The sequence below is a fragment of the Theropithecus gelada genome, chromosome 14 (genome assembly GCF_003255815.1).
Source record: "Theropithecus gelada isolate Dixy chromosome 14, Tgel_1.0, whole genome shotgun sequence".
Taxonomy (NCBI): domain Eukaryota; kingdom Metazoa; phylum Chordata; class Mammalia; order Primates; family Cercopithecidae; genus Theropithecus; species Theropithecus gelada.
Window position 1 is genome coordinate 7,546,669 of NC_037682.1, and position 21,876 is coordinate 7,568,544.

A 21,876-nucleotide genomic window follows, 5' to 3' on the forward strand; every position below is an offset into this window, starting at 1 on the left:
AAAAAAAAAAAAAAAAAAAAAAAAAAAAAAATGAAAATAAAAATAAAAAATACAAAAATTAGCCAGGCATGGTGGCATGCACCTGTAGGCCAAGCTACTCAGGATGCTATGGCAGGGGAATCACTTGAACCTGGAAATCAGTGGTTGCAGTGAGCTGAGATCTCACCACTACACTCCAGCCTGGGCAACACAGCAAGACCCCTTCTCAAAAAAAAAAAAAAAAAAAAAAAAGACCCAATCATATGCCAGTAAGCCCTTCCTTAGGCCCAGAATCATACCCTATTAACTACTCAACAGTTCTACTGTGACATTTCACAAGCTTTCACATTCAACCTTTTCAAACTTTCTCAAAACTGAACTTATGCTCCTTTGCTCAGTCCCCAAACCTGCTCTTCCTTCAGTGTACCCTATTTCAATAAAAGAACTGTATTATAAGCCATGCACTAGGAAAGCTTGGGAGTCATACTTATATTTACCTCCTTTACACTGACCCTCAAAACATTCAATGAAAAGTCTTATGATTCTATTTCATATGTATTTCTGAATCATAGAATCAATCATAGACTCTCCATCACAGAATCAATCTCCTCTCTAATTCTGCCAGCACTCAACCATACCACATCACTATCTTACCTGAACCAATACAGTAGCCTCCTAACATCTCCCCAAATCTATTCTTGCCCTCTCCCTGACGCTGGTCCAAACGCATTACTACTCTGCTGAACTTCTGCCTTCCCAATGGCTTCAGGATAATGCCCTATTTGATCTGACCTGTCTACCCTGTCAAGATTTTAACTCTCTCCTCTACTTAGGTCTCTTCAGTTACAATGGCTTTTTGGTGTTTTGTTTAGTTGGTTGGCAGGTTTCTCAAACATGTCTAATTCTTTCCAACCTTAAGAGTTTCTGCATGTGCTAATCACTCTGCATCTTTGCCTGGTTACCTCCTAGTCACCCTTCAGGTCTCAACTTCAAAGGCTTTCTCAGGATTCTCTGATGTTTCTACCCACTACTGAAGGCTAGATTAGCTCACTCTATCATATACTCTCATTGAAGCCTATGTTTACCTTCGTAGCCCTTTGTGTAACTATAATTAACATTACTAGCATTTGTTTAATGTCTGACTTTTCCACCAGACCAGAAGCTCCATGACAGAGGGACCATATCTGTCTCATCCATTACTGTAAGCCAGAGCTCTACATGGTATGTGGACATGGTTAAATGCTCAGTATTATTTTTTCATTCCTACCTTTGGGCTTTGCATTGCCTGTTCCCTATACCTAGGGCCCCAGATCTGGTCCCTGGAGCCCTTGAACGTCACAAGATTGGCTGTTCATCACTCAGGTCTCAGTACAAAACGCCACCTTCTCAAGAAGCCTTTCATTGATCACTCAATCTCAAGGAATTCTCCATCCTACAAGTATCTCATCATCCTTGTAATTTCTTCAAAGCACTCAGCATTATCTGAAACCACAGCATTTGGAAGACCCAAATAAAATGCTTAGCACAACATAAGCACTCAACAAACATTTGTTTAAGTGAATGAATCTCCTGAATGAGAACAGATGACTTGGGAAACACCCTGAATTCATCAGCAAAACATTTATAAACTATGTCCCAGCAAAGTTGATGAAGAGGCAGTATAGCTTAGTATGCTCTGGAATCACCAGACTGTTTACTTTGAATCCTGGCTCTGTCCTTTACCTGGATAACCTGAGACACTTAACTGCACTTTGGATCTGTTTCCAAAACTGTAAAATGGGAATCAAAGAATCCATTTCAAAGGGTTCTTGAGAATTAAATTAGTGGGTATATGGAAAATGCCAGTACCAAGCACACAGTATACATTTGATTGATGTGTGCTATTATCTGTGAGATTGGGCTTTTATCTCCTAGTTTCAAATCTGCAGTTGACTTTTCCTTTACACCTTATCCCCCAAAAAAGGTTTCTGGCCTGGTGAAAAAGTCAGATATTAAACAAAAATACTTACACTAGTAATGTTAACTATAGTTACACAAAGGCTACAAAGGTAAACACAGAATGTAATGGAAGTATATGACAGGGTGAACTATCTAGAATCTACCCTTCAGTCATGGGTAGAAACATCAATGCATAGTTCTACAGGGTGTGCACCGTTGAACTCCAAGGGCGTCTTTATTCACATAGATTAAGATACGTGAATGGCAACTTTTGGGATTATCCAACATGTAGCACTGTCCACAAGTTCTGGCAACCCTAAGAATGGTGATATTCAGAAGACTAAGATGGTGATGACCAAAAGACTAAAACGACAAAAAGACACAAGAGACAAAGAAGTACTGTGGAAACTATAAAACTATTATAAAATGATCACTACATTTATGAATATATATTATCTTGAGGTCACTTTCAGAAACAAGTTGGCCAGATTACTGCCTTGACACACAAAAAAGTTCCTAACATCTGTGATCCAGGATCTAAAGAGATGAATTAAGGCTGAGGACTACAACCAGCTCATGAGGCAGTTTTTCAGAGTGATCGTGCAGCCTTCAGCCACAGGGCAATTAAAAATATTTTAACATTTGCTCACAACAGCACCACAACTTTTATCTCATTTCCCTATCCTTCAAAGAGAGTATCAAAAGGAAATCTGCACCGGGCGTGGTGGCTCACACTTGTAATCCCAACACTTTTGGAGGCCGAGGCAGGTGGATCATGAGGCAGGTGGATCACAAGGTCAAGAGATCGAAACCATCCTGACCAACATGGTGAAACCCCGTCTCTACTAAAAATACAAAATTAGCTGGGCATGGTGGTGCATACCTGTAATCCCAGCTACTCGGGAGGCTGAGGCAGGAGAACCGCTTGAACCCAGAAGGCGGAGGTTGTGGTGAGCCGAGATCGCGCCATTGCACTCTAGCCTGGGCAACAAGAGTGAAACTCCGTCTCAGGGAAAACACACACACACACACACAAAAATCTGATCTGCTGTAGCTTAATGATTGATGACTAGACAGTGAATGCTTACGTTACCAAAATAAGTTGATCTTTGAGTATATTGAAAAGAGTAAAGAAAATATGCAACTGGGTTGAGAATTGTCATGACCATGAAGTTAGTTTTGTGAAAATTCAACAACAAAAAAAGGGCTTCATGCTTACTTTTGCCAAGCATGATGTGGGAAACACAAGGTGAGGCTGCTTTTGAGATGTTCTGTTAGATTTATCTAAAATTTAAGGCTGGGCAAGGTGGCTCACGTTTGCAGTCCCAGCACTTTGGGAGGCTGTGGCGGGTGGATCACCTGAGGTCAGAAGTTCAAGACCAGCCTAGTCAACACGGCGAAACCTTGTCTCTACTAAAAATATAAACATTAGCTGGGTATGGCGATGCATACCTGTAATCCCAGCTACTCAGGAGGCTGAGGCAGGAGAATCGCTTGAACCCAAGAGGCAGAGGTTGAAGTGAGCCGAGATCGCACCACTACACTCCAGCCTCGGCAATAGATTGACTCTGTCTCAAAAATAAGTAAATAAATAAAAATTTTAAAAAAAAATTATAAAATGAGCACTAGATAATTAGGATGGAAACACACAACCTGGGTGTTCCCCTTTATATCAGGGTTTGTCAACCTTGTACTTTTGACATTCTGGATCTGTTAATTCATTGTAGTTAGGGCTGTCTTGTGCACTGCAGATGCTTCAGCAGCATTCCTAGCCTCTACTCATTAAATACCAGTAGCACTACCCCAGTCTGACCATCAGAAATGTCCACTGCTAAATGTTTCCTTGGGGGCAAAATCATCCCCAGTTAAGAATCTGCTTTAAATAAATCTTCTAGTATCTCCAACTGTCTAAAGCCTCATCCACTCATATTCTCTCCTCACAGTTGCAAAAAATCTTTCCCCCGGTCTTCCTGGTAATCCAAGCTAAAAAATCCCAAAGCCTACCTTAACATTTCATTTGTCTTTGCCTCCAAAATCCTCAGAAAGCATGCTGTACAACTTCGACAAGGACAGGTCAGTTTTCTTGTTTAAAACCACAGCTGGTGCTGGGCATGGTGGCACACGCCTGTAATCCCAGCACTTTGGGAGGCCGAGGCAGGAGGATCACGAGGTCAGGAGTTCGAGACCAGCCTGACCAACATGGTGAAACCCCGTCTCTACTAAAAATACAAAAATTACCTGGGCATGGTGGTGCACGGCTTTAAACCCAGCTGGCAGATGCAGGACAATCGCCTGAACCTGGGAGGCAGAGGTTAGAGTGACCCGAGATGGCGCCACTGCACGTCAGCCTGGGAGAGAGCGTGACTCCCTCTCAAAAAAAAAAAAAAACAAAAAAAACCCACAGTTGGAGGCCAGATGCGGTGGCTCATGCCTGTAATCCCAGCACTTTGGTAGGCAGAGGAGGGCAGATCACCTGAGGTCAGGAGTTCAAGACCAGACTAGCTAACATGGCAAAACCCCGTCTCTACTAAAAATACAAAAATTAGCTGGGCGTGGTGGCAGGAGCCTGTAACCCAAGCTACTCGAGAGGCTGAGACAGGAGAATCATTTGAACTCAGGAGGTGGAGGTTACAGTGAGCAGAGATCAGGCCACTGCACTCTAGCCTGGGCAACAGAGCGAGACTCTGTCTCAAAACAAAAACTAAAAATAGGCTAGGCACAGTGGCTCACATCTGTAATCCCAGCCCTTTGGGAAGCCAAGGCAGATAGATCACTTGAGGTCAGGAGTTTGAGATCAGCCCGACCAACATGGTGAAACACCGTCTCTACTAAAAAAACACAAAATGCCGGGCGCGGTGGCTCAAGCCTGTAATCCCAGCACTTTGGGAGGCCGAGACGGGCGGATCACGAGGTCAGGAGATCGAGACCATCCTGGCTAACACGGTGAAACCCCGTCTCTACTAAAAAATACAAAAAACTAGCCGGGCGCGGTGGCGGGCGCCTGTAGTCCCAACTACTCGGGAGGCTGAGGCAGGAGAATGGCGTGAACCCGGGAGGCGGAGCTTGCAGTGAGCTGAGATCCGGCCACTGCACCCCAGCCTGGGCGGCAGAGCGAGACCCCGTCTCAAAAAAAAAAAAAAAAAAAAAAAAAACACACAAAATTAGCCCGGCATGGTGGTGCATGCCTGTAATCCCAGCTACTTGGGATGCTGAGGCAGGAGAATGGCTTGAACCGGGGAGGCAGACATTGCAGTGAGCTGAGATCGCACCACAACACTCTAGCCTGGGCAACAAGAGCAAAACTCCGTCTCAATAAATAAATAAATAAATAAAAATAAAAGCACAGTTGGTAAGAGATTTGATACTAAAACTCAAGGCTCAACATCCCCAATTAAGTACTCTTCTCTATTATAACATGCTGCTATCCATCAGTTACAAAGTTTAGTCAGTCCTTCACTGCCAATATGTCTTGCTTCTATCTCTTCCTTTCCATTTCTACCTATAACCTACAGCAATGTTTCTCAAACTTTTGCATGTATCAAAATCACCTGCCTTGTTAAAACACAGAATGCTGGGTCCCAGCTCCAGAGTTTCTAGTTCAGTAAGTTTGGGGTGGGGTCCAAGAATTCGCATTCTAACATGTTCCCAGACACCCAGGTAATGCTCATGCTGCTAATGAGAGACCTACACTTTGAAAACCACTGCCTTAAGAGTTCAGGGTTCCTGTCACCTCAAAAGGTAAGCTATTTGAACATCCTTCTAGACCACCCCTGACCCGAAACTGTAGGTACTACTCCCAAAACGTCACTTTGGCCAAATCACTATTAAAAACAAACCGGCTGGGTGCAGTGGCTCATGCCTGTAATCCCAGCACTTTGGGAGGCCGAGGCGGGCGGATCATTTGAGGTCAGAAGTTCCAGACCAGCCTGGCCAATAATAGTGAGACCCCGTCTCTACTGAAAATACAAAAAAATTAGCTGGGCATGGTGATGTGTGCCTGTAATCCCAGCTACTCAGGAGGCTGAGGCAGGAGAATCGCTTGAACCCAAGAAGTGTAGGTTACAGTGAGCCGAGATCATGCCATTGCACTCCAGCCTGGACGTCGCAGTGGGACTCCATATCCACACACACACAAAAAAAAAACAAAAACTAATGGCTATGTCCATACTTGGCTTTCAAAGTTGTTTAAAATTTCTACCCAACATTATCAGCAGTGCCCCTCAAAAGACACCACCTACTTTAGTACTGCTCATCCATCAGAGATCCACAGAATAGGCCTTATAGTAGTAGTATAAAGCTTATGCTGTCTTTACCACCTGAAAGGCCACCCTCTTCCCTCCTCCTCTCTACCTACCTGAAGGAGGCCTTCACCAATGTATTTGCCAAAAACATTCGTTTGGTCACTATTTGCTGCCTTTTATCTTTAGGGTTTAACTTTTTACCAAGTACTCACAGACAGAGAAAAACCCCAAGAACCTAAAATTTAAAACAGAAAACAAGGATATGAGTGACATACATAAATAAAAGCCTTGACATACACACAAACTGCACAATACTGCTATTTTAACAGATCAAGTGCAATAAGTTCAAAGTTCATGAAAAGAAAGAATGTACCATCTTTTTTTGAAACATGATCAAACACTGGCTATCAAATATTTATAGCTATCTCATTCAGGATGTTAAGCAGACAGACGTCAGGAAGAAAATGTTAAAGTAGGCGGGGAGTGGTGGTTCATGCCTGCAATCTCAGTATTCTGGGAGACCAAGGCAGGTGGATCACCTGAGGTCAGGAGTTCCAGACCAGCCTGGCCAATATGGTAAAACCCCATCTCTACTAAAAATACAAAAATTGGCCAGGCATGGTGGCACACACCTGTAATCCCAGCTACTAGGGAGGCTGAGACAGGAGAATCGCCTTAACCTGGGAGCCAGAGGTTGCAGTGAGCTAAGATCGCACCACTACACTCCAACCTGGGCGACAAGAGCGAAACTCCATCTCAAAAAAAAAAAAAAAGAAAATATTAAAGTAGCCTCAAAAAAAGAGAAAGTACTCAGCCTACACACAGTGCAGTAAGAGTAGTTATTATTATTATTATTATTTGAGATGGAGTTTCACTATTGTCACCCAGGCTGGAATGCGATGGCGTGATCTCAGCTCACTGCAGCTTCCACCTTCCGGGTTCAGGCAATTCTCCCACCTCAGCATCCCGAGTAGCTCAGACTACAGGTGTGCACCACCACGCCCAGCTAATTTTGTATTTTTAGTAGAGATGGGGTTTCGTCATGTTGACCAGGCTGGTCTCCAACTCCTGACCACAGGTGATCTGCCCGCCTCGGCCTCACAAAGTGCTGGGATTACAGGCGTGAACCACTGCACCCAGCCTGTTTTCTGTATAAAGTACATAAGAGACACTGGATGATATGACAGAAGAAACTTGGAGTTTGGAGTCAGGGTACCTGAGTTCAAGGTCTGGTTTCACCTCTTACCAACTCTGTGATCTTGGGCAAGTCATGGCCCCTCTCTGGGCCTCTCTCTCCATAATTAAAAAAAAAAAAAATCAAGATTTAAAACTATACCATCTACCTTACAAAGTTCTTTTGAGAATGAAATAAGGTAATATATATGAAAGAACCTAGCCTACTATCTGACATATAATAAATTTTTACTGAATTTTAACTCTTTTTGATGTGAAAGTGCAATGCAAAAATAAAGTACTATTCCCAAAGTGAGATAAACAGAGAAAATTAATGAAACCTAATTAAGAGTGTCCATTACCCCCCCAAAATAGAAAGATACAAAGAATGTATGTCTATCTACATGATATACGTAATGTATCAATTCCTTGACTTAATAACCAAAACCAAGATCTGAGAATAACACAAACATCATCACTTGCAACTTCACAGCTTTAAGGCTGTCTAAAGGTCAGTAAAACCTAGGCACAGTTTAGGACAGGGTTAGAACAAGGGAACTTAAGGCCGAGCACGGTGGCTCATGCCTGTAATCCCAACACTTTGGGAGGCCGAGGTGGGCGGATCACTGGAGGTCAGGAGTTTGAGACCAGCCTGACCAACATGGTGAAACCCTGTCTCTACTAAAACAATACAAAAATCAGCCAGGCGGGGGTGGCGGGCACCTGTAATCCCACCTACTAGGGAGACTGAGGCGGAAGAATCGGTTGAACCCGGGAGGCGGAGGTTGCAGTGAGCCGAGATCACGCCATTGCACTCCAGCCTGAGTGACCATAGTGAAACTGTCTCACAAAAGTGGGGGGGGAAAAAAGAATAGGAGAGCTTAAAATTCAGACTAAACTTTACTTTTTTTTTTTTTTTTAATTTTTTGAGACGGAGTCTCTCTCTGTCACCCAGGCTGGAGTGCAGTGGCATGATCTCAGCTGACGGCAACCTCTGCCTCACGAGTTCAAGCGATTCTCCTGTCTCAGCCTCCTGGGTAGCTGGGATTACAGGCATGTGGTGCCACTACGCCTGGCTAATTTTTGTATTTTTAGTAGAGACAGGGTTTCACCATGTTGGTCAGGCTGGTCTTGAAGTCCTGACGTCAAGCAATCTACTCCCCTTGGCCTCCCAAAGTGCTGGGATTACAGGTGTAAGCCACATCTGGCCACACTAAACTTTTAAAGTCAACTAGACACTTTTATTATTTGTTCTAACGGTCCGAATACCAAATACCATCAATGTGGTATTCTGAGATGTGTGCTACGCATACGTTTTTATTTGTTACAGTTTAGGTCTCTGGTTCTTCTCTACGCTGCAAGACCCAATATCCAGATATCCTCCTCATCCCTACCTGCCAAAGTGTCCTCTATTCTAATTTATTAATTTTTTTAGAGACAGGGTCTTGCTCTGTAGCCCAAGCTGGAGTGCACTGGCAGAGTCATAGCTCACCACAGCCTTAAGCCCCTGGGCTCAAGTGATACTTCTGCCTCAACCTCCTGAGTAGCTGGGACCACAGGTGTGAGCCACTGCATCCAGACCCTCCTCCACTCTAGTGGCTTACTACTGGCATTCAAGAAAATTGGTAGCAAAAAAGAGCATATATTAGGGCTTTCAACAATATCGACAAATACTTATTCAGCACTTGCTATGTGTTAGGCCCTATTTGAAGCATCTAGCACATAGCATCAACAAAAACGACGTCCCAACTTTCAAGGAGCTTATACTCTAGTGGGAAGCTATACACAAAGTACAGTAGTGATTAGTGCTCAGCAAAATAAAACAGAAAATGATAGGGCTTAAATATAACCCTCATTCTACGGGCCCAAAATATAGCTTACTGTGGAAGACTGACATGTAAGAATAAAAAATTAGCTCCATCATTATCTGCATTTTTGAATCACTCAAAAATGGTCAAGTTTTTCCTACATTTATTAGGAGGGAGGCCGCAACAATGAGACCAGTGTGCTCTCTACCAACACAGACTAAAGACTAAACCTCATAAAATAATCAGAAATAAACTAATTCAACAATGTAGACCACATATAATTTTTTCTAGTTAACGTTATACTTTCATACTAGAAAAAAAAAAGGCTTAAAATAAATATTCTATTTTACTTAGTCCATTCCCAGTCAAAAAGACCTCAGGGTGGGAAGGGGGACCAGGTGCAGTGGCTCACACTTATAATCCCAAGACCTGGGGAGGCTGGAGAGGCCTCCAGGCAGGAGAGAGGATCACCTAAGCCCAGGAGTTCAAGACCAGTCTAGTCTGGGCAACAAGTGAAAACCTGTCTCCAGAAAGATTTTAAAAATAAGCCAGGTGTGGTGGCATGTATCTGTGGTCCAAGCCACTCAGGAGACTGAGGTAAGAGGATCACCTGGGGAGGCTGATGCTGCAGCGGTAGTGCCATTGCACTCTAGCCTGGGCAACAGAGTAAGACCCCGTATAGAGAGAAAAAAAAAAAAAAAAGGGCCAGGCATGGTAGCTCACGCCTGTAATCCCAGCACTCTGGGAGGCCCAGGAGGACAGATTGCCTGAGGTCAGGAGTTTGAAACCAGCCTGGCTAACGTCATGAAATCCCGTAATTACTTAAAATACAAAATTAGCTGGGCACGGTGATGCATGCCTGTAATCCCAGCTACTTGGAGGCTGAAGCAGGAGAATCGCTTGAACCCGGGAGGGGGAGGTTGCGGTGAGCCCAGATTGCACCATTGCACTACAGCCTGGGCAACAAGAGCAAAACTCCACCTCAAAAAAAAAAAACATTAAATTTAAAAAAAGATAATCTGGTAATCGCTGCTGAATTTGGGGAGACACTTTCAAGGGTAACCCAAGGAAAGGTGGGACTATTACCAGAGTTTCAGCGGCCCCAGTTCCTTGCAACAGATAAATGATTTAGCTATTTCATAGAGAATTATATGTAAGACAAGTTAACAGGATTGAATATCTGATAATATAATAACATCTTTTAGAAAAGCTCTCCATTTGTTTTTTATTTTTTTTGCTAGACGAAAGTGCTAAAAGCTCTCAATTTCATCAAGATTGACAAGCACACCAGGCATAGTGGCTCACACCTGTAATCCCAGCACTTTGGGAAGCCAAGGTGGATCACTTGAGTCTGGGAGTTCAAGACCAGACTGAGCAAAAAAAACCAGACCAGCCTGAACAGCCTGAGCAGGGAGAGCCTGCCTTTACAGAAAAAATTAAAAATTAGCCAGGTGTGGTGGCACATGCCTGTAGTCCCAGCTACAGTCCCATGTTAAGATGGGAGGATCACTTGAGCCAGGCGGTTGAAGCTACAATGAGCTATGATCACGCCACTGCACTCTAGCCTGTGCAACAGAGTAACACCCTGTCTCCAAAAAAAAAGAAATACAGAAATAAATCATTGTTACCTCAGAACAACCCACCCTGGCATCAAAAGGAAGCTTCTATCCCTCCCACTTGAGTACCTCCTCAGGTATACAAACTCGCCTCAGAGATCTGGCTTTGTTCTGGCAATCTATATACAAAAGTACTAATATTTTCATTACCTAAAAAAAAATTAAGTCTTGCTTAAAAGAAGCCAAACATTGTTTATACACCCTTGTCAATTCCTAGCTGTTCAACTCCAACAATGCAAAATATTCTAGTTCCAGAAAGTGTAGCTTACGTTCCAAATTTACACATATACACCATCTTCAAAGGCGCATTTCTTTTCCACATGTAATAGGTAAATAACGAAGCTTGGAAAAACAACCCTTTTTTTTTTCTTTTTTTTTTTTTTTTTTTTTTTTTGAGACAGAGTCTCGCTGTGTCGCCCAGGTTGGAGTGCAGTGGCGCCATCTCAGCTCACTGCAACCTCCACCTCCTGGGTTCAAGCAATTCTCCTGTCTCAGCCTCCTGAGTAGCTGGGACCACGGGCGCCTGCCACCACGCCCGGCTAATTTTTGTATTTTTAGTAGGGACAGGGTTTCACCTTGTTGGTCAGGCTGGTCTCAAACTCCTGACCTCAAGTGATCCACCCACCTCGGCCTCCCAAACTGCTGGGATTACAGGCCTGAGCAACCGTGCCCAGCCAAAAAACAATCTTTGTGTGAGAAATGGGGGTCTATGTTGCCCAGACTGGTCTCGAACTCCTGCACTCAAGTAATCCTCCCTCCCCGGCCTCCCAAAGTGCTGGGAGTATAGGTGTGAGTCACCATAACTGGCAAAAAACAATTTTTTAAAACTAGCTATTCCTTTTTTTTTTTTTTTTTAGATGGAGTTTTGCTCTGGTTCCCCAGGCTGGAGTGCAACAGCATGATCTTGGCTCAGCGCAACCTGTCTCGTGGGTTCAAGTGATTCTCCTGCCTCAGCCTCCTTAGTAGCTGGGATTACAGGCATGCACCACCACACTCGGTTAATTTTGTATTTTCAGGAGAGAAGGGGTTTCTCCATGTTGTGTCAGGCTGGTCTCAATCTCCCAACCTCAGGTGATGGGCCCGCCTCGGCCTCCCAAAGTTCTGGGATTACAGGCATGAGACAGGGCCCTTGGCCTTTTTTTTTTTTTTTTTTTTTTGAGGCGGAGTCTCGCTCAGTCACCCAGGCCAGAGTGCAATGGTGTGATCTCGGTTCACTGCAACCTCTGCCTCTCAGGTTCAAGTGATTCTCCTGACTCAGCCTCCTGAGTAGCTGGGATTACAGGCACCCTACACCACGCCCGGCTAATTTTTTTTTTTTTTTTTTGAGATGGAGTCTCACTGTCACCCAGGCTGGAGTGCAGTGGCGCAATCTCAGCTCAGTGCAACCTCCACCTCCCAAGTTCAAGCAATTCTCCTGCCTCAGCCTCCCCAGTAGCTAGGATTACAGGCACGTACCACCACCCCCAGTGCCCAGCTAATTTTTGTATTTTTAGTACAGATGGGGTTTCACCATGTTGGCCAGGCTGGTTTCAAACTCTTGACCTCAGGTGATCCTCCTGCCTAGGCCTCCCAAAGTGATGGGATTACAGGCGTGAGTCACCACACCCAGCCCTTAACTAGTTATTTCTGATTTTTTTTTTTCCAAAAATGACTTGTTGGGAGGCCAAGGTGGGCAGATCGTTTGAGCCCAGGAGTTCAAGACTAGCCTTCGGAACATGGCAAAACCCTACCTCTACAAAAAATACAAAAATTAGCCAGGCATGGTGGCACAGGGTTGTAGTCCTAGCTACCTGAGAAGCTGACGTGGGAAGATCACTTGAGACCAGGATGTCGAGGCTTCTATGACCTGTGGTCACGCCACTGCACTCTAGACTGGGCGACAAAGACAGACCCTATCTCAAAAAAAGGAAAAAAAAAAAAAACAAGGCCGGGCGCGGTGGCTCAAGCCTGTAATCCCAGCACTTTGGGAGGCCGAGACGGGCGGATCATGAGGTCAGGAGATCGAGACCATCCTGGCTAACAGGGTGAAACCCCGTCTCTACTAAAAATACAAAAAACTAGCCAGGCGAGGTGACGGGCGCCTGTAGTCCCAGCTACTCGGGAGGCTGAGGCAGGAGAATGGCGGGAACCCGGGAGGCGGAGCTTGCAGTGAGCTGAGATGCGGCCACTGCACTCCAGCCTGGGTGACAGAGCCAGACTCTGTCTCAAAAAAAAAAAAAAACAAAAAAAAAACAAATAAGAAAGTTCCCTCCAGGCCAGGCGCAGTGGCTCACGCCTGTAATCCCACCATTTTGGGAGGCCGAGGCAGGCGGATCACGAGGTCAGGACATTGAGATCATCCTGGCTAACATGGAGAAACCCTGCCTCTACTAAAAAATATAAAAAACAAAAAACTAGCCAGGCGTGGCAGCGGGTGCCTGTAGTACTAGCTACTCAGGCTGAGACAAGAGAATGGTGTGAACCTGGGAGGTGGAGCTTGCAGTGAGCTGAGATCGCGCCACTGCACTCCAGCCTGGGCCACAGAGCAAAACTCCATCTCAAAAAAAAAAAGAAAAAGAAAAAGAAAGTTCCCTCCAAATATATAATGTGCCCTCTTACACAAACACTGCTAAGATAGCACATTAAACAAAAGAAAACATACGCTAATTAAGGGTTAATGTATGCAACAAGTAGCAATCACCTTACAACTTAAAGAAAACAAAAAATCTTGCCAAGACAAAAGTCAAGAGTACTTGTCTCACCTTCCCACTATACCTCCCTACCTTTTTTTTTTTTTAAAAAAAAAAAAAAAAAAAAAAAAAAGTGGGCCAGGTGCAGTGGCTTGCACCTGTAATCCCAGCACTTTGGGAGGCTGAAGTGGGTAGATCACCTGAGGTCAGGAGTTCGAAACCAGCCTGGCCAATGTAGCGAAACCCCGTCTCAACTAAAAATACAAAAAAATTAGCCGGGTATGGTGGCAGGCGCCTGTAATCGCAGCTACTTGGGAAGCTGAGGCAGGAGACTCGTTTGAACCCAGGAGGCAGAGGTTGCAGTGAGCCAAGATCGCACCATTGCACTCTGAGCGAGAGTGAGACTCTGTCTCAAAAAAAATAAAATAAAATAAAAGAAGTGAAGCCGGGCACAGTGGCTCACACCTGTAATCCCAGCAATTTGGGAGGCCGATGTGGATCATTTGAGGTCAGGAGTTCGAGACCAGCCTGGCCAACATGGTGAAATTCCATCTTTACTAAAAATACAAAAATTATCTGGGTGTAGTGGCAGGCACCTGTAGTCCCGGCTACTCGGGATGCTGAGGCAGGAGAATCACCTGAACCTGGGAGCCAGAGGTTGTAAGTGAGCCCTGACAGTGCCACTGCACTCCAGCCTGTGCAACAGAGTAAAACTCGTTCTCAAAACAAACAAACAACAAAACCCAAAAGTCCGGGCACAGTGGCTCATGCCTGTAATCCCAGCACTTCGGGAGGCTGAGGCAGGCGGATCACCAGAGGTCAGGAGTTCGAGACCAGCCTGGCCAACAAGGTGAAACCCCGCCTTTACTAAAAATACAAAAATCAGCCAGGTGTGGTGGTAGGCACCTGTAATCTCAGCTACTCTGGAGGCTGAGACAGGAGAATCACTTGAACCCAGGAGGAAGAGGTCGTAGTAAGCAGAGATAGTGCCAATGGACACCAGCCTGGGTGACAAGAGTGAAACTCCGTCTCAAAAAAAAAAGTGAAAAGTTTTACTTGCTAGAAAGGCTCTTCCTTTGAAGTCTGGACTGCAAAATCCCTTAGATATCTACCTAACAACTTGACATGATAAAAGTGAATTCCATATAGCAATAACTACCTGGGAAAGGAGTTTTATGGCATCATCTCTTTTTCTGTTCCCAAAGAAAAGTTTAATTCAAGAAATGTAAAATATATATATATCACAATGATATAATATTGCACTATGGATACGCTTAATTTCTACAAAGTTAGAGATGAAGAATTATAATCTCAACACATGAACTGGGAACGAGACAAATCTCTGAAATTAGGCTCACCGGAATATATGCATGCTGAATATATACTTCCCAATATACACCAAACCTTTCTAGCAGTCACAAAACAAATAAATAAATATGCCAGGTACTGTGGCTCATGCTTGTAATCCCAGCACTTTGTAATGCCAAGGTGGGAGGATTGCTTAAGGCCAGGAGTTCAAGACTAGCATGGGCAACATAGCAAGACCCCGTCTCTAAGAAAAAAAAAAAAAAAAAATCTGAAAATTAGCCTGGCATGGTGGCACATGACTGTAGTCCCAGCTACTCAGGAGGCTGGAATGGAAGATTGCTTGAGCCCAAGAATTTGAGACTACAGTGAGTTATAATCACACCACTGAACTTCACCCTGGGCAAAGCAAGATCCTGTCTATGAAAATAAAAATAAAAGGCCGGGCACGGTGGCTCCCGCCTGTAATCCCAGCACTTCGGGAGGCCGAGGCGGGCAGATCACAAGGTCAGGAGATCGAGACCATCCTGCCTAACATGGTGAAACCCCGTCTCCACTAAAAGTACAAAAAATTAGCCGGGCGCAATAGTCCTGGCTACTCAGGAGGCTGAGGCAGGAGAATGGCGTGAACCCGGCAGGCAGAGCTTGCAGTGAGCAGAGATCGCGCCACTGCACTCCAGCCTGGGCAACAGAGCCAGACCCTGCCTCAATCAATCAGTCAATCAATCAATCAATATAAAAATAAAAATAAATAAATAAAAATAAAAAACAGGCCATGGCCAGGTACAGTGGCTCACATCTGTAATCCCAGCACTTTGGGAGGCCAAGGCGGGTGGATCACGAGGTCAGGAGATCAAGATCTTCCTGGCCAACATGGTAAAACTCCATTCTCTACTAAAAATACAAAAATGAGCTGGGCGTGGTGGCCTGTAACTACAGTCCCAGCTACTTCGGAGGCTGAGGCAGGAGGATCACTTGAACCTGGGAGGCGGAGGTTGCGGTGAGCTCAGACCACGCTGCTGCACTCCAAGCCTGGGCGATAGAGTAAGACTCGATCTCAATAAAAATAAATAATAAGTCTTTTCTCAAAAAGAGTAAGGATCACTAGAAAATGTATTGGAGAACCATTCGTTTTCTCCTAAATTCAATCTAAAATGCAGAGCCAAATAAAACCACCATAAATTCCTTTAGTAATCTTCTAGGCCTTTCAGTTCAGCAAATTTCACATACTACATACAATTCTGTGGCTTTCCTCATTGCCCACTCTTCAAACACAAATTCAAATTTTTATTAATACTGTGAGACTATTAATAAAGCTCTCTTTGGCTAAGAAAAACAAAAATTGAATTCTTAAACTCCAATAGGGAAACCTTAAGAAGAAAACATGGCTTAAAGGATCCAAGTGTTCGTATACAGATATAAGCTAATCCTTTCAAATCATGTCTAAAATTTCTTTCAACAACATCTCATACATTCCTCCCAAAACACAGAACTTTATCAGCATCCAGTATTCTACCTGTCTTCAATCAATCCCAACAACCCTTCAAAGCTACCAAAGTGTTAATTTATAAAACAAAAGAGAATAATTCATAGTTCTACTCCCCAGCTCAAAGTCACAAATCAAATCTTAAAAAATGTATTCAACTATCCTTCCTCAAACAGCTTTGCCTCCAAAATTTATATTCTAATCTAACTTAATCAGGTGTATTACAATGTCAGTATTGTAAAATTAGGAATCTTTGTCACATTGTAATCCATAAAATCCTTGGGTATACAATGGTTTCTATAAAAGCTAAAGGCTACATAGAACTCCATTTCCAAACAGGATAAATATATAAAACATAAAATATTTTTGGCCAAAAGCCAAATTCAATATTAATACACCTTTCCCCCTCCTCTGGTGCACAGAAAAGTCACCTGAAAAGTTCTAATCACAGATTCACAGTATATTCACAAATGGAAACAAAACAGTTACCCTACTTCAAAACTGGAGGGTGTGGTGGGGGGAGAAAATACTAACCAATCTCTGGCTGTAACGAATCCTTTCTTCTTCGGGTTCCATCTCTCACTCTTCTGTTGAAATTACTGTAAAGAAACCACTCCAGGGCTGCCTTCCTCTTCCTCCTTAGGAACCAGATTGCAACACTAAAGAATAATGATACAAGCATAAATGAGAACTCATTCTCAAACTTGTGCTTTCTGTTCGCGGAAAGGAGTATTTAAGGTAACTGTTAAAGGTTCTCTGAAAAATCAGGTTCCTCTTCGTGAGTTTGGGACCTTTCTGCTTTTGGGCAAGTGGTTCCATGTCATGTTCAACATTAATCACATTACAACTGTCGGAGGCCTAGACGAAACGAGATGTTGGTTTCAGTTCCTTGTGGATGGGCCACACCACTAGTTTCTCCCCACAGGATTACCACTAGCAAGGATCCCCTTCGTGACAGCATCAGCAAGAAAAAAAAAGCTCAGGACTTTTATCTCTAGAGAGCTGACCAGGTGAAACACCACTGAACTAATCCCAATCCTAACCAAATTAGTTCTCTCTCACCAGTAATCAGAAACTAAAGGAAAGAAGGGCAGACTATGTAAAAAGAGGACAAGAAATTAGGATTTAAATGACCCCAAAACAATTTCCCATACCCCTCCTGTAAGGCCGTGCACAATCGTCGCATTCCTTTCTAGACTCCCCGGGTCTTTTCATTCTCAAATCTACCCTCCACCCCAACACAAGATGTGCACAACTCTGAAACAAATTTCAGAGGCGCAATCAAGGACCAAAATTCCATCTGATCTTTTTGGATAAAGTAATAAAATAAACGATCGCATCTATGGATACGAGGAAAATACATCTTGTCCAAAAATGCAATAAAAGACCGGCCGGCGCGACGGTCAATCGGCAATACCAAGAAAGGGTTTCCTTTTTTCTAAATATTCTCGTGGATAATGGCTTCCATTGAGAACGCAGGTTCCCCCCGTTTTTGTCACTACATTACAGCCACGTTAACAGCATCCTTTCAAAACTGCTACGAGACCAGAGGACCCGATGACACAGTTTGCGAGAGCAGTTGGTGGCAGAGCCCTCCCGGAGGAAGCCCTGGCCCGAAGTCCGGAGGGAAACCGTGCTTGCACCCCCTGGGCGACGACCACCCGGGCTTGGAGCAGCCACGGCCGGAGAGGAAAAAGGGCGAATGTCGCTGGGCTCCCCCAGGAAAAGGCGTTTCAATGGTTCACCCATCGGAAAAAGAAATAGAAACTTTACATTCAGTCTTTGGATAACACAGTCAACCAAACTTCCAAATGAGGGGGGAGGGGGAAACTCACCGGAGATTCTGCTCTTGAGTTCTTGTCCAAGTGAGAAGTAAAAGATTCCAAAGCTGAGAGGAATAATTAAATCCCAAACGTCGTCTTCGGTTTTTCCGTGGATCAACCCAGTATCCAGAGAGGGTCAGAGCGACCAGGAAAAGGGAGCAAACAGTTGCTGAATCAAACCTCCTCTTCTGGCTTTGGAGACCGGGAGTCGGAGGCGTCAGGAGAGGCGAGCGCGACCCCTCGGCGCCGAGCCCGGGGCGCCCCCGCCTCCCCCGGGCCAGTGGTCAGCAGCCCGGGCCCGAGCCCCGGGCCGGCCCCGGCCGCAGGGAGCGCCCTCCTCGCCGTGCCCTCGACCAGCAGGGGCTGGTCGCCTCCGGGAGCAGCGGCCGATCAGCTGAGACCGGCCGGCCCGAGGCTCCCCGCGCCGCCCCGGCCCCCCGGAACGCGGGCCCCGGCCCCGGGGGGCGGACAGGGCGGGAGCGGCGCGGCACGCCGGGTTGGGGGGCCCTGGCTCCCCTCGCGTCTCCCCCTCAGCTCCGGCTCCGCGCTGCGGGACGAGCCCCCCGGCTACTCCCCAGTCGCAGAGGAGGGATTCCGGGGGATGGGCCCCCTGGCGTTGCCCCTCCTCCCGGAGCGCCCCCTGCCCAGGAAAGACAGAGCGGCGACAGGCCCAGCCGCTGGGAAGGTACTCCGCGAGCCGCCGCCGCCGCTGCCGGGGAGGGGTGTTGTTTCCCTCACACAGGAGGAGCCGCTGAAGCAGCCGCCGCCATTTTGAACCCGTCAGACTCTCACATACACACAGCTCCTCCGAGGCGCACTGCGCAGGCGCCACCTCCCCACCCCTCCTCCAGCTCGCCTCTCCACCCCCCACCCCCTTCAGGCCTCCCTGCGCTTCTTACCGCTCTCCCGGGCGCGCGTGAACGCGCACGCGTCACTCCCCTCTAACGCGGACACACCGCCGGCGCGCGCACGCGCGGATGCGTCGGCCTCGAATCGCCCGCGCCCCGCGACGCCGACGCGGCTCCCTGCGCCCCCTCGCGTCAGGCCGCCCGCCCGCCCGCCGCCCCCGCTCCCGCTCCCCGTCGGCGTTCTTCCAGGGCTCTGGCCCGGCCGGCTGCTCGCGCCTGCGCGAAGGGCACCGATCCTCCTCCGCGCGCCCTCCCCCCACGCACCCTCACACACACTTCGCCTCTGTGACCCCGCCCCTCGCGGCCAGCTGCGCCGGTCGCCCTCCCCCACCCCCCTTGGGAGGGTGGTGACCCCCCCCCCGCCCCCCTACAAAACATATCACCCCCCCAAGCAGTGAGAGACATGCGCCCCCTTCCCCTTCAACCGCCCTCGGCCCCAGGCGGCCCGTCACAGTCACACAACCTGAGGGCCGGGAGGCCTGGGCCAGGGCAACCGATGCCCGCCTCAAAGCAGGGTCTCCCGGGGTCAGGTCGCCGGGCTGGGCCTGCGCGACCTGGGCTCCCGGCTCAGGCCTGCCCAGGGCGAGAGGGCGCAGGGAAGGGGTGCATGGCCGCCGGCTGCCTTCCCTTCGCGTGCCGGCCGGTGGGCCGAGGCCGGCCTGCCCGCCATCCCTAGGCAGGCCCCGGCGCCGCCGCCACGGGGCCCGTCCGCCCTGGGCCCGGGGGCTCCTCGGTGCAGCGGCCTGGCCCCGCCTCACCCACTGCTCGTCGCTCCGAAGGGGCAGGAAACAGGAGTAGCATGTCTGTCCTGGGCTCGGCTCCCTGGGGGAGCTGCAGGCGCTTAACAAGGGCGTCCACAGGTACCAGGCGCAGGAACGGTCTCCGCGACGGCCCGGGGGCGGCGGCGGCCGGCGCGCCCACCGCCGGCCGGAGGCGCCTGGCGAGGTGGCCCAGGAAGCCCCAGCTCCTCGGCCACGCTCAGCTTTCCGCCGCGCCGGTGCCCCCGGCGGCCCGGGTGGGACGTGACCCCGCCCCCGGCGAGTCGGGGCGCCCCCCACGGAGGGGTGCGCGGGCCGCCCCCGGCCCCCGGCCCGACCCTGCCGCCCCGGGCCGTGGCGGGCGCGGGAGGCCCGACCGGGAAGATGTCTCCTCTTGGTGCGCGCAGCTTCGCGCGGGGGTCAGCGATGGGGCAGCGGCCGCCCGAGCTGCGCCGGCCCTGCCCACGGACCGGCTCCCGCAGCCCGACAGCTGCCCGACGGGCCAGCAGGCTCCGAACGTCGACGGAGCCCGGCCGGAGGTACCCGAGCAATGCCATGCGAGCAGCCCAGCCGCGATCCGGGCATTTCCCCAGCCAATCTCTTGCTCTGGGGCCCGTTTAAATTCTAAATCCCACAAAGGATGGTGGCTGGGGCGTTACACATCGGGGTTGGCAGTACTGGCTCCACTACGCCCTTGTTGAGCGGTGTCACACAAATCTTTTTCTCCCTGCCTTGGTTTCCCACTCTTCAGGTTCTGACTCCTGGAAGCAGGGAATGGAGCAGAGAGGTAGGGCATGGAGTGAATCATATAACCTGCATAAACAGCCATCAACCCTTTCAGGAGGACGTTAGCGAGACAATTAAAATAATGATACCTTCTAATTCTATCAAGGCTTGAACTCCAAGGTAAAAGCGCTACGTCAGTGCAAGGTATTATTATTTATTACCACAGAAGGTTTTTCTGCATGCAGAACTTGGGGAGTTTGTACAGACATTCTCTGCTTTGTTTCACAACATCCTTAGGAGACAAGCTGAAGTGCCTGTTAGCGCTATATCCATTTTAAAGATAGACAACTGAAGTATAGAAAGGTTAAAGAGCTTGCATAATTACTCCAACAGCCGACTGAAACATCTCACAAACAGCTAAAAAGGTTTGTTAATAAGATATCATCCTTTTGCATTCTAGTCACTGGGAAATATTCTTTATTTTGATACCAGTTTTGTTCAGACTTCTTAGATTTTCAGAGCACTGATACAAAATAGATAATCACAGAAACTGTATCAGATCTAAAGTCTCTTTAAATCTTTCCGACTGTGGTAAAATATATTTTAAAAGCAGCAGTCTCTCACACTGGTGCTACCAGATATGGTCCCATAGGCATCTGGCTCTCTGTAGGTATAGGAAAAGTTAGCAGCTTGTTTCGTTTGTTTTTTAAGCAGGAGAGAAAGCTTTTGCCATTGTCAGATTAAGTGTTGGGCCTTGTTGCAATTTGCAAAATAAACAGCTTTATTTCCTTCCTACTCACCCTTATAACCCAGGGAATACTTGGCGGAAAAGAGAAAGTCTGTAGGAGTAGCTCAACTTGGTCTTGCCCTTTTTTTTAACATTCAGACCCCCTTAAGTAATTAACCCTCAAGGTAAGTTGCACACCCTTGGCGAACAGATACCTCCAAGTTTAACTCATGTGGGCATGCTGGAAGGAAACCTAGAAAGGCTTTAGACCAGGCTGGGCACAGTGGCTTACACCTGTAATCCCAGCACTTTGGGAGGCCAAGGCAGGTGGATCACCTGAGGTCAGGCGTTCAAGACCAGCCTGGCCAACATGGCAAAACCCTGGCTCTACTAAAAAAAAAAAAAAAAAAAAAAAAATTAGCTGGGCATGGTGGTGCATGCCTATAATCCCAGTTACTTGGGAGGCTGAGGCAGGAGAATCACTTGAATGCAGGAGGTGGAGGTTGCAGTGAGCCGAGATGGCGCCAATGCACCCAGTTTGGGCTACAGAGCGAGACTCCACCCCCTCGCCCCCCCCCCTCAAAAAAAGGCTCTAGAACAGTAATAGTAGTACTTATTTTGAATGGGACTGCAAGTAGAGCAAGATTTGTCAGATTGCAGCCAGCTCTTTTCCAGTAGAAAACCATTTGTTAACTAGTCTGTGTTGGGGGAATGGGACA

General features: G+C 47.2%; 1 protein-coding gene across 1 annotated transcript in view; it reads right to left on the reverse strand.

Annotated features, from left to right (window-relative positions):
* The window catches only part of KDM2A (lysine demethylase 2A), a 158,587-nt gene extending 139,713 nt beyond the window's left edge, over positions 1–18,874 (reverse strand). Inside the window, exons 1-2 of the mRNA XM_025356158.1 lie at positions 18,051–18,874; positions 16,750–16,874 (exon numbers count right to left, since the gene is read on the reverse strand). Of these exons, the coding sequence (XP_025211943.1) occupies positions 16,750–16,791 (42 nt within the window). The 5' untranslated portion in view covers positions 16,792–16,874; positions 18,051–18,874. The remainder of the gene's footprint in view (positions 1–16,749; positions 16,875–18,050) is intronic.
* Positions 18,875–21,876: the final 3,002 nt, after the last annotated feature.